The sequence below is a fragment of the Ranitomeya imitator genome, chromosome 3, assembly GCF_032444005.1.
Source record: "Ranitomeya imitator isolate aRanImi1 chromosome 3, aRanImi1.pri, whole genome shotgun sequence".
Classification (NCBI taxonomy): Eukaryota; Metazoa; Chordata; class Amphibia; order Anura; family Dendrobatidae; genus Ranitomeya; species Ranitomeya imitator.
Genome location: NC_091284.1, coordinates 33,887,957 through 33,903,290, shown reverse-complemented (window position 1 = coordinate 33,903,290; position 15,334 = coordinate 33,887,957). Strand labels below are relative to the sequence as shown.

The window sequence follows — 15,334 nt, the reverse complement described above, 5'->3', positions numbered from 1 at the left end:
TACAGGTCTTATAGGATTAGTAGCGGCTGATTGAGAACGTTTGCAGATTTTCCATATGCAGCAAACCTGGTAGGAAGCTCAATGGCGCCGATACTTTTCTATACAGAGGTGCATATATAAGCTAGAAAATTAGACAGGAGCACCCCCTTTAAGGTCACCCGCCAAATGCTATTATGATACAGAGACACATACAAGTCATAATACAATAATAGAGGACTACTCACCGGCACTGCACGAAGAACACAGCATCTGAGCTCCAGGACCAGACTTTTCAATGAATTTCAGGGGATGATCACTGATAATGAAGGAAAAAAAATACAAATATATAAAGAATATATAAAGAAATAATAAATAAAAAGAATTCTGCATAAAAGCCATGGTACGCACTTGAACTGTAAGGTATCCACATCCCATTGCCATAGGCAGACTGTAGCATCTCCGCCGGTAGACACCAAGTATCGGGTAGAACCTTTGATCAGTGGGCTGAACTAGAAAAGAGAAACCATGTAAAGATTGAAGCTTATTAATTACTTTATTACGCTGGTTTACATAGCACCAACATATTCCGCAGTGTTTTCAGGCTTTATGAGACCCAATGGGGACAGAGTGAGCCATCTCAAACCCCGATCGATAAGTCTTTGCAGCAGGAGAACGTACTAACTCCTTGCAGATGTTGTCCTTGGTGGGTTTTGAACCCTGGGTCTCACCTCAGTGCTGGAAAGTAATGCTAACCACTGAGCCATGTGAGTAGGCTGGGTTCATACAGGTGTATTTCATGGTCTGTAGACTGCAATGCCAGGTGACCTGAACATTGATCTCCTGACTAAAATTTACATCCATCTGCGTTTATAAGGATGCGAGTTTGGGTTGGGGACCTGCACTCAGCTCAGGCATTGTGGTTAGTATATGAACCAATACACCGGTCTGAACTTAATTAGGTTGTCCACAAGTTTGTTTTTTTCTTCATTTTATGCCCAATAGTGAAGTTATTAAAGCAAACTCTGCTTTGGGAAAATGGCCGCCGCGATCTCCATCTGCGCACGCGCGGCATCCCGCGGCCATTTTCCTGAAGCCCCGTGCAGCAGAGCACTCCATCTGCGCACGCGCGGCCTCAGGAAGATGGCCACCCCCACCGATGACAAGGGTAATAGCACAGATCGCGCGCTTTTTCTTCACCTGCACGCAGTGGATTCGGCACTTGGACATGCGCACACCACTACGCCACCAACGGAAAGCTGGGGAAGAAACAGCGATGTCACCAGCCCACCCGACCTGACCAGCCTGATTGACAGGCGAAAACGGCGACTTTGGTAATGTATTTCGCAGCATAGGTGGGGAATCAGGGTACACTACATACACTATTGTAACGCACAGCGCAGGCCCTATTTAACAGTATTTATATCTCAATCTGAAAAAACGGGGTGACAGGTTCCCTTTAAAGGGTTTGTCTTCAGTTCCTATGTTCAGGAGCGCAGCGCAGCGCTCCTCTGCCTCCTGCCTAGATGCCCGCCATGGTGAAGCAGTGTGCTCCAGATTAGAAAAGAGGATTTTTATTATTATTTATTTCTTTATTTTGAATAAGAAGCAAATTGCAATGTTGCTTGTTTTTACACTACACAGTTTTACCTATTTAGAAAGGCAAGTTAACCCCTTTGGAGTTTCAGTTAATGACAATTCTATAGAACTGTTGGAGGCGGAGATAAAGCATTCGGACTCTGACAACCCCTTCTGAATCCCCATGCTCCCCATTGTAAAATGACATTTATATTCACCCCAGCATTGGCTCATCTGGGGATCATATCACATTGTTATATCACCCGATCCCCGTGCACAGTCAACGATGGCCTCACTCTCCCCATCTTCAGATGTACCATACACCCAGAGGAAGTGAGAGCAGCCCTTTAAGTGTCCATGCCAGGTATACAGAGCTGCCGCACTAATTGCTTTACAGGATCCAAAACTCCATTATACTGTTAAACACTGGCACAATGGACAAAACCAAAGATAGAAAAAAAAAAAAAAACATATACCCCGCTGTAAGTATAAGCAGTAGTGCCACGAGCCAGTATGGTAACAGCTCCTATAGACACATAGGGTGCTATTGTATGATGTTCCTCTGTAAGGCACCATGTCCCCTAAAAGCATTGCTACTAGGAGGATGCGAGTCTAGAAAAATGCAGACTTGCACGCTGCAAATGCAAGTTTGCAGCATGTGACTTAGGCTCTAATCACTAGGGTGATGGCCAGGGGATGGGATGAATGAACGCAGCTTTTATTATTGGAAATGATGCTTACAAGTAATGAGGTAACAGCCCCTGAGTGACCTTGTAGCACCGCCACGGGTGCACAGGTTCGGAGAGACCACACTCTGATGATCTTCTCACAGCTTGCAGCAGCGATCAGGGTGTTTTCACAGTTCACAGTAAGTTCAGAGATCTCGGCTGAGTGACCTCTTAGTGTGGCTAGCAGCCGTCCATCAAGTGCAGACCAGACCTTCACCAAGCAGTCATCTGAGCCCTGAGATGGGAGGAGAGACAAAAATGAGAAAAATTATCAGAGGCATGCAATGTCATCATCTGAACAGGAACAGCTTTGTCTACACAAGTTTTACATATTGCACCGAGCTTACAGGAAGAAGCGGTGAGAACAGGTGGACAACACAGCTGTGATCAACCGTAACCCTCTACATCACGCTCCGCGAACCTTTCCCCCAGCACAACAGACACGCAAAGCAGAGAGGAGCAGCCGCCGCCGCCCCCCAAAGCAGAGAGGAGCAGCCGCCGCCGCCCCCCAAAGCAGAGAGGAGCAGCCGCCGCCGCCCCCCAAAGCAGAGAGGAGCAGCCGCCGCCGCCCCCCAAAGCAGAGAGGAGCAGCCGCCGCCGCCCCCCAAAGCAGAGAGGAGCAGCCGCCGCCGCCCCCCAAAGCAGAGAGGAGCAGTCGCCGCCGCCCCCCAAAGCAGAGAGCAGCAGCCGCCACCCAAAGAAGAGAGTAGAGACCGCTCAGTCATTTTTATTGCTGAAAGTCAAACAATACAGAACAATCCACAGCAATGTCTTAGGTCTGCTCTGCTGCTGGCATAGCTAGCCGTGGCACCATCAGACCAGAGGTAATTACCACCATCTTATATTTTTGATTACCATGCCACCTCTTTATTTGTGTGTGGCTTTTAGATAGCAATCTTGTCCATAATGGCATTACTTTCTAATTTTCCACAAGGTGTAATTACTTGTGGTGGGGTGGTTTATAGCTTCTTATATAATTTCTCTGGTCTGTGGTGCCTTTTTCTTTTTGGAACTGTTCACCATTGTTGATAATTGTATATTATTTTAATTATTCAATAAAATTACTTATTTACTATTCTAGTTCTGTTGTGCTAAAGTTTTCTATAGGGTAATACCTTCCTAGCATGGGACTATTTATAAGTATTCCTTATGGGCACAGGGGTTTTGAACTAATAACCCTGTGTATTGTTTGTCTAACTGGTGCTAGCATAGCTGTAGATGGATGGGCATGTGACCAGAGCCGTGCATTAGGGGCCTCCATTAAATATTTTAAACATTTATATAGCTCTTTTACAGACCTAATCGCTGTCCCCGCTGGGGCTCATTTTATAAATTCCCTATCAATATGGCTTTGGAGTGTGGGAGGAAACCAAAAGAAACCCTCACGCACACAAGTCTGGTCACATGCCCCTCCATCTGTGGTCACATAAGGGCAGATAGGGTGAAAATCAGAGTAAGGGAGGGGGCAGCAGTATATTAATGGAAGTCACTGGCTCAGATCTTCCTGTAACCTTGTGTTAGTAAATTACTTAATGTGCAGTTTCCAACATTAAAATGAGTTGACAATGTTATTTTACCTCCTCCCGCCATGACTAATTTTGTTTCTCAACTTGTTTAGCTCGGATGAAATTGTGAAAGAGAACAAGTAAGGCTACTTTCACATTTCCGTCTTTTGCCAAGCGTTGCAATGCGTCGTTCTGGTGAAAAAACGTATCCTGCAAAGTTGCCCGCAGGATGCGTTTTTTGCACATAGACTTGTATTACCGACGCATCGCGACGTATGGACACACGTTCCATACGTCGTGCACTGGATGCATCGGTTTTTGGTGGACCGTCGTAGCGAAAAAACGTTCAAGGGAACGTTTTTTCGTACGTCGGGTCCTGCAATTTTAAGTGCGCAGGCGCGGCCGGAACTCCACCCCCTCCTCCCTGGGACTTCACAACGGGCAGCGGACGCGTTGAAACACTGCGTCCGCTGCCTACGTTGCACAGAATTTTCACAGCGTCCGTCGGGTCGACGATTAGCGAAGGCCGCGTACCGATGGAAATGTGAAAGAAGCCTAATTAACACTGATTTTCCGGTGGGAGTGTTAGTTTTTGAAGAGTTCATTTTTGGCAAAATTGACCTGGCAATATGGTTCTCGAGGACAGCATGATTATGGAGATACTTAGATTTATATGCTTTAGTGGTCTGATCACTTGCACTAAAAACGGCAATATCGAAGTAAAAAAAATAATCGCTCTCCCAACCTCAAGCATAGGAATAAAAGGAAGGTGCCAACAATAGTATTTAGTAGGACCCATCTGTCATGGCAACTTATTGGCAGCCTGCGATCAATTGAAGGGTGGGCTGTGGGCATAGGAACAGACACCAAAACAGCAGGTCACACCGCAGCTAGCCCTGATCCTTGGTGTTTGAGGCAGGTACCTGCTCCATAAAAAGTGCATGAGACACATGCGTGGTCGGGAAGGTGTTCCTCTTTGATCCTGTTCAGACAGTCCAGCACCCTGCAGCGATGATGCATCATCACAGGAACATGCAACCACTGCAGCCAGTCACTGAGTGTAGTGGGTCAATGCTACAGCCAGCGACTGACTGCAGCAGTCACATAGCCCTGTATCGGGACATCATTGCAGCTAGAAGCAGAAGCTAAAGGAAAGGAGAATCGGAACAAGAAAGGAAGAGGCTCGGTGAGGCGAGCATTAATTGTTTTTTGTTATTGACCCACTTTTCACACATGGTTCACTCCAGACCACTTAAAAGTTGTCAGTTTCCAGCAACCATGTCCAAAAAGTTACAGGGTTTGAAGAAACCGAAACTCCATGAAAATGGGACCTTTCTATGGTATTATGGCCACAGGATCTGGAATCTCGGAAGGTTCTACTGCACTTAGATCATCGATCACTATGGATTTCCAAGTTCTATTCAGTAGACCCGCAGATGTATCAGTCACAACACAGATGTGTAAATCTGGCCGTCCTCTTCTCGCTGGTCTGCAGTCTACTTACAGTGAAAATTCTTTGGCCGGTGCGATCAAAAGCAACGCAGTAAACAGAGGAGAGGTGGCCGAGAATCCTCTTGTGCATCTTGATCTGTTGGTACATGCTGACCGGAAACACAGAGTTGAAGCACACAGCACCCGTTAAATGTTTGCCACGGTGCACATTCACTGAAATGCACAAAATACCCAGTTATAAAGTGCACAAAGATGTTAAAAAAAAAAAAAAAAAAAAAAACGCTCTCCCCTCCCCCATCACAACGTACCGATATTTGGAGGTTTCCTCACATTGATAGGCACTTCTGGGGGTCTCCCTCGTTGAAGAGTAGCAAATATTTTGTGGCTCCACTGAGCATTTCTGCAACCTAAGAATAATTTTGCTTGCATTAATAAAAACGTTTTAGATGCAATGAATTTAATTGAATAAGAGTAGTCTCGCCCGTGCCAGGGGAAAGCGCCAGGGCTAGGGGAAAGCGCCAGAGCAAGGGGAAAGCACCAGGGCAAGGGGAAAGCGCCAAACAGTAAAAACAGGGAAAAGCCACAACCCCTTGATATTAAAAAGGCTATCTACCACAGTCTACAGTTGTGGACTTCCGCATTGGTATGACCTCAAACAACTGCCTAGAGATGTGCATGATTGGCAGGTATGTTGCACGTGTCTTTAATAAACAGGACATGTGCACAATAATGATAATTACTTCCTGTAATTTGATTTTCTGGAACCAACAACATCACCTGAGGATTCCGCCAAGGACAGGAAACCTACAGTTTTAAAAGGCGGAGCTTTTCTATACGATTCAGTGGATTACAGGCAATGGGAAGTCCTCCGCTTAGTTTAATTCTACAGAACATAAAATGGAACAAAGCCTTTTTTTCTTGCTACAACACCCAACAAGAGAAGACAAACAAATAACTTTACATGGATGGAATAAGGGAAGGTGCGGTTGTGAGTTTTGGAAAATCAAAACTACCAGCAAGAAGCAATTTCCCCCCTACCCCCCCCATCTACACAACACCACCAGGTGGAGATGACAGAGGGACAGAGGAAACCCTAAGGGAAGGGACAAGAAATTGAGGTCCTTTCCTCCCAAAGGAATGGTCAAAAAAGCCCAAGTCCAGCTGATAGGGTTTTTTTTAAAAAAAAAAAAAAAAAAAAAAGAAAAAGGTGAGAATTATGTAGCTGCCCTACAGATCAGCTTGAGCGTGGTATTTGCAATCTGTGATCAAGAGGACATGACTCTAGTAGAGCGAGCCTTCAAACCCTCGATTGCCTTGTGCAGGCGTGTACTACGGAGGACAGAGAATGTTCCCTCCAAATTCAGGTGACAGTGTCCCTTTAAGATCCCATGGGAAATCGCCAGAAATGGATAGTGAACCCAGCAGTTTCTCTGAATATTTACTGTTACTCTTAAAAGGTGGCGTTCGTTTTCAGTAAATACTGGTCCCCAGACAACCCCCTTTAAAGAATTTTTGGTGCTCTGGAAGGATGGGTAAATGGTTATAGGAATCTTGGAGACCCTATGTGGATATAAAACAATCTCTGGAGGTAACATCTGGCGATTTTGGGTTATTTTTTTTTTACTAAGTAAAAAGAGGATTGTAGAATTATTTCCTTATGTGATTTATTTGGGGCCTGGAACCAAAACTTTTCCCCAAAACAAGAGAACTTCCAGTTTTAAAGGAGACTGACTTGCAGCTGTTGCTATGACCCTGGTGACTAAACATCACTGGGGTGCAGAAACTGAATTCCAAGTTTAACCCTTGGTATCTTATTTCCAACCACTTGCTGAGATGTTTGTTCAGGCAAGTAGAAATCTTTCTAGTCTTCCACCTACCTCAGGCTTTGAGTTCTTTATGTCCCAATTTTTTTAGGCAAAATGTTGTCAAACAAGAACCCTCTGCTTCGATCCTAAAAAATTTCCATCCTCCATGCTTGTATTTGGGAGATTTGTATTGCTTGTTCTTTGAAAAACAGTGACCTCCTGAATTATGGAAGGAAAACCTCTTTGCAGCCACTGCCTTGGCCAAGATAACTTCTAACATAACTAAATATAAAAATTCCTGCTGACCAGGAATGCCACACAGGCTAAAGCAAACCTGTCATGAGAATTTTGCTAAGTAAACTACAGGCATTGTCAGGTTGGCGCTGTTATACCGATTAATACATAATACATGGGCTGAAGAAATCAGTCTTGTGGTTCTTGTGTAATCTGCGTTTGCAGCTTTGAGTTAATGAGATGCTTGTGCTCCGGGGGTGGGGGTTGTTTAATACTCTGGCCTCATTATTTTGGGCTTAAATGGCAGGTCACTGAACCTTCAGTGACCTGCCTCTTATTTTAAATACTGCGCCTGCACATTTAATATTGTGGTTTTCCAAAAAAAAAAAAAAAATCATTTCAATAAAATGGCGCCAACATATGCATGGTAGCATCTATTGGCAAGCGATGCTCTCAAATCTGAACATGCACAGACCACTTTGTTCCGGGGACAAGTGCGGGAGTGTTGCTATGTTCAGCAGCGACTATTTCTTCTTGTGCACACTCCCGCGCTGGTCCCTGGAACACAGTGGGCGGCACATGTGCAGATTGAGAGCATTGCTTGCCGATAGATGCAACTGCACATGCGCCACCGGCATTTTGGTCACTGAAGGTTCAGTGATCTGTCATTTAAGCCCAGAATGATGACTAGGACAGACGGAAAAAAAAAAAAAAACACAGGCCGCCCCAGAGCACGAGCATCTCATTAACTCAAAGCTGCAAACACAGATTAAAGAAGAACCACAAGACTTATTTCTTCAACCAATTTATCATTTTACTCAGCAGCGCCAACCTTACAAAAGGAACATTTTTTGCCCAAGCTTTCCTAGGCCCCTCCTAAAACACATGTAGAGAATAAAACCTTAGTATAGCACATCTAGAATTAGACTTGCCCTTCCCAGTGCAGGAAACTACAATGCATGAGGGAGGGTTGGATCACATACAAGATCACAAAACTTACTTTAAAACGCTGCACTTTAACCCTAAAAGTGACCTCTTGAGCTCCTTACATCAGGAACAGAACACCCATTTATAGGACATTTCATAACTTTCCCAAATTATGAAAACATTTACAGCACAAACTGCATTGTACTACTGAACTCAATTTATATACCGTATATACTCGAGTATAAGCCGAGATTTTCAGCCCAAATTTTTGGGCTGAAAGTGCCCCTCTGCTTCTACTCGAGTCACGGTGGGTGGCAGGGTCGGCGGGTGAGGGGGAGAGGGCGCTGAGGCATACTTACCTAGTCCCAGTGATCCTGGCGCTCCCCCTGCCGTCCCACGGTCATCGGGTGCTGCAGCTCTTCCCCTCTTCAGCGGTCACGTGGGACCGCTCATTAGAGAAATTAATATGGACTCCACTCCCATAGGGGTGGAGCCGCATATTCATTTCTCTAATCAGCGGTAACGGTGACCGCTGATAGAGGAAGAGGCTGCGGCACCGAAGACCAGCTGTCCGGGAGAAGGAGTGGGACGCCAGGAGCAGGTAAGTATCGCATATTCACCTATCCCCGTTCCACACGCCGGGCGTCGCTCCATCTTCCTGGCGTCTCTCCGCTCTGACTGTGCAGGTCAGAGGGCGCGATGACGCATATAGTGTGCGCGGCGCCCTCTGCCTGATCAGTCAGTGCGGAGAGACGCCCGGAGCTGCAAGCAAGAAAGGTGAGTATGGCATTTTTTTTTTTATTGCAGCAGCAGCAATGGCAGAGCTTTCTATGGTACATCAATGGGGCAATAATGAACGGTGCAGAGCACTATATGGCACAGCTATGGGACACTATATGGCACAGCTATGGGGCAATAATGAACGGTGCAGAGCACTATATGGCACATCTATGGGGCAGAGCACTATATGGCACAGCTATATACACAGTCATCCCGCATCTATGTTTTTAATTTGCTTTGAATAAAATGACTTTCACGAGACGTTAAGTGCCACGTTTCAATCTTCACTACAAATAAATCTGACATGTTTAAATTGTAGAAAAGCATAAATTTATAAACCTATGAGGCTATGTTGTCCCCATGTGCAGCTAGCCAAAAACTCTTTAAAGTCACCCTCTCCCCGCCCGGTCAGGATAATTTAAACACAAGTGAGTGCAGATGACATTTGTACCTTTTTCCATGCAGAATGGCTTGTTTGCAATTCCAAGTAGAGAGCTTGATCGTGATACAGTAACAGGGGCATGCCGGTCAACGAAGTAGGACAGACCCTGACAGATCCTCAGTAAATGGTCATAAGTAACAGACTTGTTGGCGGAAACCTGCAAAACATTGAGTTATAGAGCAAAATAGCAATGACCACTATATGAAAAGACAAAAAAAATTAAAAAAAATACTTGCCTATGAGAGCCTAACGTTTTTGCAATAACATACCCGGCATTACGAATCCATGACAAAACACTCTTGGAATGGTTCATAAAGAGAATGGTAATACAATTTAAAGATTTCACAATTTAACCTGCATACATTATTAAATAGCTCTCAGACCTGATGAGGCTGGTGTACTTGGAGAATCAATGTTAACCCCTTCATGACCCAGCCTATTTTGACCTCAATGACCTGGCCATTTTTGCAATTCTGACCAGTGTCCCTTTATCAGGTAATAACTCAGGAACACTTCAACGAATCCTAGCGGTTCCGAGATAGTTTTTTCGTGACATATTGGGCTTCATGTTAGTGGTAAATTTAGGACAATAATTTTTGCGTTTATTTGTGAAAAAAATGGAAATTTGGCTAAAATTTTGAAAATTTCGCAATTTTCACATTTTGAATTTTTATTCTGTTAAACGAGAGAGTTATGTGACACAAAATAGTTAATAAATAACATTACCCACATGTATACTTTACATCAGCACAATTTTGGAAACTTTTTTGCTAGGAAGTTATAAGGGTTAAAATTTGACCAGCGATTTCTCATTTTTACAACGAAATTTACAAAACCTTTTTTTTTTTTTTTTTTTAGGGACCACCTCACATTTGAAGTCAGTTTGAGGGGTTTATATGGCTGAAAATACCCAAAAGTGACACCATTCTAAAAACTGCACCCCTCAAGGTGCTCAAAACCACATTCAAGAAGTTTATTAACCCTTCAGGTGCTTCACAGCAGCAGAAGGAACATGGAAGGAAAAAACGAACATTTAACTTTTTAGTCACAAAAATGATGTTTTAGCAACAATTTTTTTTATTTTCCCAAGGGTAAAAAGATAAACTGGACGCCAAACCTTATTGTACAGTTTGTCCTGAGTACGCCGATATCTCATATGTAGGGGGGAACCACTGTTTGTGCACACGACAGGGCTCTGAAGGGAAGGAGCGCCATTTGACTATTTCAATGAAAAATTGGCTCCCATCTTTAGCGGACACCATGTCAAGTTTGGAGAGCCCCTGTGTGCCTAAACATTGGAGCTCCCCCACAAGTGACCCCATTTTGGAAACTAGACCCCCCATGGAACTTATCTAGATGCATAGTGAGCACTTGGAACCCCCAGGTGCTTCACAAATTGATCCGTAAAAAATTAAAAAGTACTTTTTTTTTCACAAAAAATTTATTTTAGCCTCAATTTTTTTATTTTCACATGGGCAACAGGATAAAATAGATCCTAAAATGTGTTGGGCAATTTCTCCTGAGTACACCGATACCTCATATGTGGTCACAAACCACTGTTTGTGCACACGGCAAGGCTCGGAAGGGAAGGAGCGCCATTTGACTTTTGAATGAAAAACTAGCTCCAATCGTTAGCGGACACATGTCGCGTTTGGAGAACCCCGGGGGGCCTAAACATTGGAGATCCCCCACAAGTGACCCCATTTTGGAAACTAGACCCCCTAAGGAACTTATATAGATACGTGGTGAGGACTTTGAACCCCCAAGTGCTTCACAGAAGTTTACAACGCAGAGCCATGAAAATAAAAAAGATAATTTCTTTCCTCAAAAAATGATGTTTTAGCAAGCAATTTTCTTTTTTCACAAGTGTAACAGGAGAAATTGAACCCCAATATTTGTTGCCCAGTTTGTCCTGAGTACACTGATACCCCATATGTGGGGGTAAACCACTGTTTGGGCACATGTCGGGGCTCGGAAGTGAAGTAGTGACGTTTTCAAATGCAGACTTTGATGGAATGGTCTGCGGGCGTCACAATGCTTTTGCAGAGCCTCTGATGAGCCTAAACAGTAGAAACCCCCCACAAGCGACCCCATTTTAGAAACTAGACCCCCTAAGGAACTTATCTAGATGTGTGGTGAGCACTTTGAACCCCCAAGTGCTTCACAGAAGTTTATAACGCAGAGCCGTGAAAATAAAAAATTATTTTTCTTTCCTCAAAAATTATGATTTAGCAAGCATTTTTTTTTTATTTTCACAAGGGTAACAGGAGAAATGGGACCCCAATAATTGTTGCCCAGTTTGTCCTGAGTATGCTGGTACCCCATATGTGGGGGTAAACCACTGTTTGGGCGCACGTCGGGGCTCGGAAGTGAGGGAGCACCATTTGACTTTTTGAACGCAAGATTGGCTGGAATCAATGGTGGCACCATGTTGCGTTTAGAGACCCCTGATGTGCCTAAACAGTGGAAACCCCTCAATTCTACCTCCAACACACCCCTAACTCGAATCCCAACCCTAAGGCCATGTTCACACTTTGCGGTTTTTACCATGGAACCGCGGCAATTTTGCAGCTGCGGGTCCGCTGCAATTTCCATTGCGTTTACAGTAACATGTAAACCACATGGAAACCGCAAACCGCTGTGCACTTGCGGGAAAAACCGCGCAGGAAAGCAGCGGTTTACATCCCGCAGCATGTCACTTCTTTGTGCAGAATCGCGGCGGTTCTGCACCCATAGGAATGCATTGATCCGCTTACTTCCCGCATGGGGCTGTGCCCACCATGCGGGAAGTAAGCGGATAATGTGCGGGTGGTACCCGGGGTGGAGGAGAGGAACCATATTTGTGTAAAAAAAAAAAAAAAAAGAATTAAAATAAAAAATAATGATATACTCACCTCTCAGCGCTGCACGCGGCCGTCCGGTCTCAGGTTAGCTATGCGACCAGGACCTGCGGTGACGTCGCGGACACATGACAGTGATGTCACGAAGGTCCTTCTCGCACAGCATCTTTGGATCCGGACCGCCGCCTGCAGCGCCGAGGAGATCGGGACGTCAGAGGGTGAGTATATCATTATTTTTATTATTTTTAACATTACTATTGATGCTGCATATTGCTGCATATGCAACATCAATAGTAGGAGTAAATCCCGCAGCGGAACCCGCAACACAAACCGCGATAAATCTGCAGGGATAACCGCAGCGGGTTTGCCCTGCAGATTTATCAAATCTGCTGCGGGAAAACCCGTGGGAGAACCCGCAGCCCCCTTCCCACGTGTGAACATAGCCTTATCCTAACCCTAACCCTAACCACAAGCCTAATCTTAACCCCATTTCCAATCCTAGCCCTAATTGCAACCCTAACCCTAAGGCTATGTGCCCACGTTGCGGATTCGTGTGAGATTTTTCCGCACCATTTTTGAAAAATCCGCAGGTAAAAAGGCACTGCGTATTACCTGCGGATTTACCGCGAATTTTTAGTGTTTTCTGTGCGGATTTCACCTGCGGATTCCTATTGAGGAACAGGTGTAAAACGCTGCGGAATACGCACAAAGAATTGCCATGCTGCGGAAAATACAACGCAGCGTTTCCGCACGGTATTTTCCACACCATGGGCACAACGGATTTGGTTTTCCATAGGTTTACATGGTATTGTAAACCTGATGGAAAACTGCTGCGGATCCGCAGCCAAATCCGCACCGTGTGCACATAGCCTAATTCTAACCCTAACCCTAGTTCTAACCCTAATTCTAGCCCTAACCCTAGTGGAAAAAATAAAAAAAATTATTTTATTATTGTCCCTACCTATGGGGGTGATAAAGGGGGGGTCATTTACTATTTTTTTTATTTTGATCACTGTGATAAAACCTATGACAGTGATCAAAATGTACTTGGAAAGAATCTGCCGGCCGATTCGGTGGGCGCACTGGGCATGCGCCCGCCATTTTGGAAGCTGGCGGCTCCCATGGAGAAGACGGACGGACACCGGGATGCTCGGTAAGTATGGGGTGAGGGGGGGAGATCAGAGCACGGGGGGAGCGGACAGGAGGACGGGGGAGCAGACAGGAGGCCAGAGGGGAGGACATCGGTGGTGGTGGCAGGGGCAGATGGGTCTCCAGCCATGGCTGATGCTGCAATATTTCACCAATTTTCATTGGTGAAATATTACTATCGCTCTAATTGAAAGTGAAAGCAAAACGTCACTTTCAACAGCCAATCAAAGCGGGGGTGGGGGGGGATGGGGTTAAGGGCTCAAGTACCACTCCCCCTGTCCCTGCAGGTCGGGTGAAATTACAGTTAACCCTTTCACCCGACCTGCAGGAGCGCAATCCGACCAGGACGCATATGCTGCATCACAGGTCGGATTGGCACAGGTTTTCATGACGCATACGCTGCGTCAAAGGTCGGGAAGGGGTTCAAATATTTCTATTGTCCTTTAAAAAGGGCGCAGTAAGCTCCAGGAGCCGGACTAACGATCCACGCAAACGCCGCATCAGGCGAGGATTCAGAATCTCTGGCAGGAAAAGAGACAAGTGACTTGTCGGTGAAAGACTGAAGGCCGACAATGGGGAGACAGGCATGAGAGCTGGGAGTGAAGTCCACCCAATGTACTTGCTTATAAAAACGTCAGATGGATTGTGCTACAAATTACCAAACTAAATACTACAATAAAAATAAGCATTTAATAAGCTTTAAAGGGACTTTACAAATATGCATTTAATTAAATGTCTAATTTCCTGACAGAACGTTAACACCATCTCGGCCCACCTAGCCTGATGGACAGCTCCTCAGTGTCCCTCCTCCCTGCAGCTGTTGAGATCTTACATTGCTCAGTACAGGCTACAACTGTAAGCCATGCTTGATGGGCAGAGACTGAAAAGGACTAAGAAGAGCAAACCAAGAAAAAAAAAATGAACTGGTCTATAAACAAGTAACAAGAACCACAATGACCTGAACACAAGGAAGAAAAATACATAGGCCACACGCAACTGAACTAGCCTCAAGACAGGAGAACCAGGATCAGGTGGCAGCTGTGTCCGCCAATGTATTTAACAAGTGATATTTTATAATAAAAACAAAAATTTCTCTCATTAATACCATTTGGGGACAAAGAAAAATGGGACATTTAAGAGTAGCCTCAATGGGTGGGAAGAAATGACACTAGCTGTTCGAATCATATAGCAAACAGAGGCACCATACGCCTTAAAGAGGCATCGACAGGCACAATAGAATGGATCTTCTAGAATTTTGAGGAAGGTGTGGACAGAGGACCAGGTGGCAGCCTTGCAGGCTCAAAACACAGATGCCTGATGTCCAAGGACACAGGATACCAGACTGCCCTTGCCAAATTAGATGGAACCCAAAAGGGTGCAAACTTGTTTTGGTCGTCGCAGGGTTCTACAACAGCTCTAATGAGGATTTGGCAATGGTCATCTTGGAGGATGGAAGTTTCTTGCATGACTTATCAGACACCGCAAAAAGAAAAAAATGAGAATGTCAAAAGCGTTCCAGAACAGGAAGACTGGATCTGGTCAAGGCCAATAGGATGTGACAGTGGAGTGAATGCGCCAAGAAATTAACCGGAGATTAGCAAAATGAGGAGGAAGACAAAGTGCTCGTTAATGTGGAAGGCACGACCACCTCTGGAAGAGGAGCCCAGCAGGAAAGGGCAATGAGCTCAAACACTACTCATGGGAGTTATGGACACTAGATATGCCACCTTCAACAAAAGGAACTTTGGGGAGATGCTTCTGAAAGGCTCAAAGGGAGACACATGGCGCTCAAAAAGAACAAGGATGAGCTCCCACGGCTCAGACACCTTTAAAGAAGTTTCACACTCTGCAAGTCCTGAGGAAGGTCTTAACTAGTGTTGATTGAATAGCTTCGAATAAGTTCTTATCCGAATAGCTA

General features: G+C 45.0%; 1 protein-coding gene across 1 annotated transcript in view; it reads right to left on the bottom strand.

Moving 5' to 3' along the window:
- The window catches only part of LOC138672600 (bromodomain and WD repeat-containing protein 1-like), a 139,814-nt gene that overhangs the window by 88,732 nt on the left and 35,748 nt on the right, over positions 1-15,334 (bottom strand). Inside the window, 6 exon segments of the mRNA XM_069760737.1 lie at positions 225-295; positions 388-488; positions 2,296-2,517; positions 5,292-5,452; positions 5,548-5,646; positions 9,437-9,584. Coding sequence (XP_069616838.1) covers positions 225-295; positions 388-488; positions 2,296-2,517; positions 5,292-5,452; positions 5,548-5,646; positions 9,437-9,584 — 802 coding nt within the window.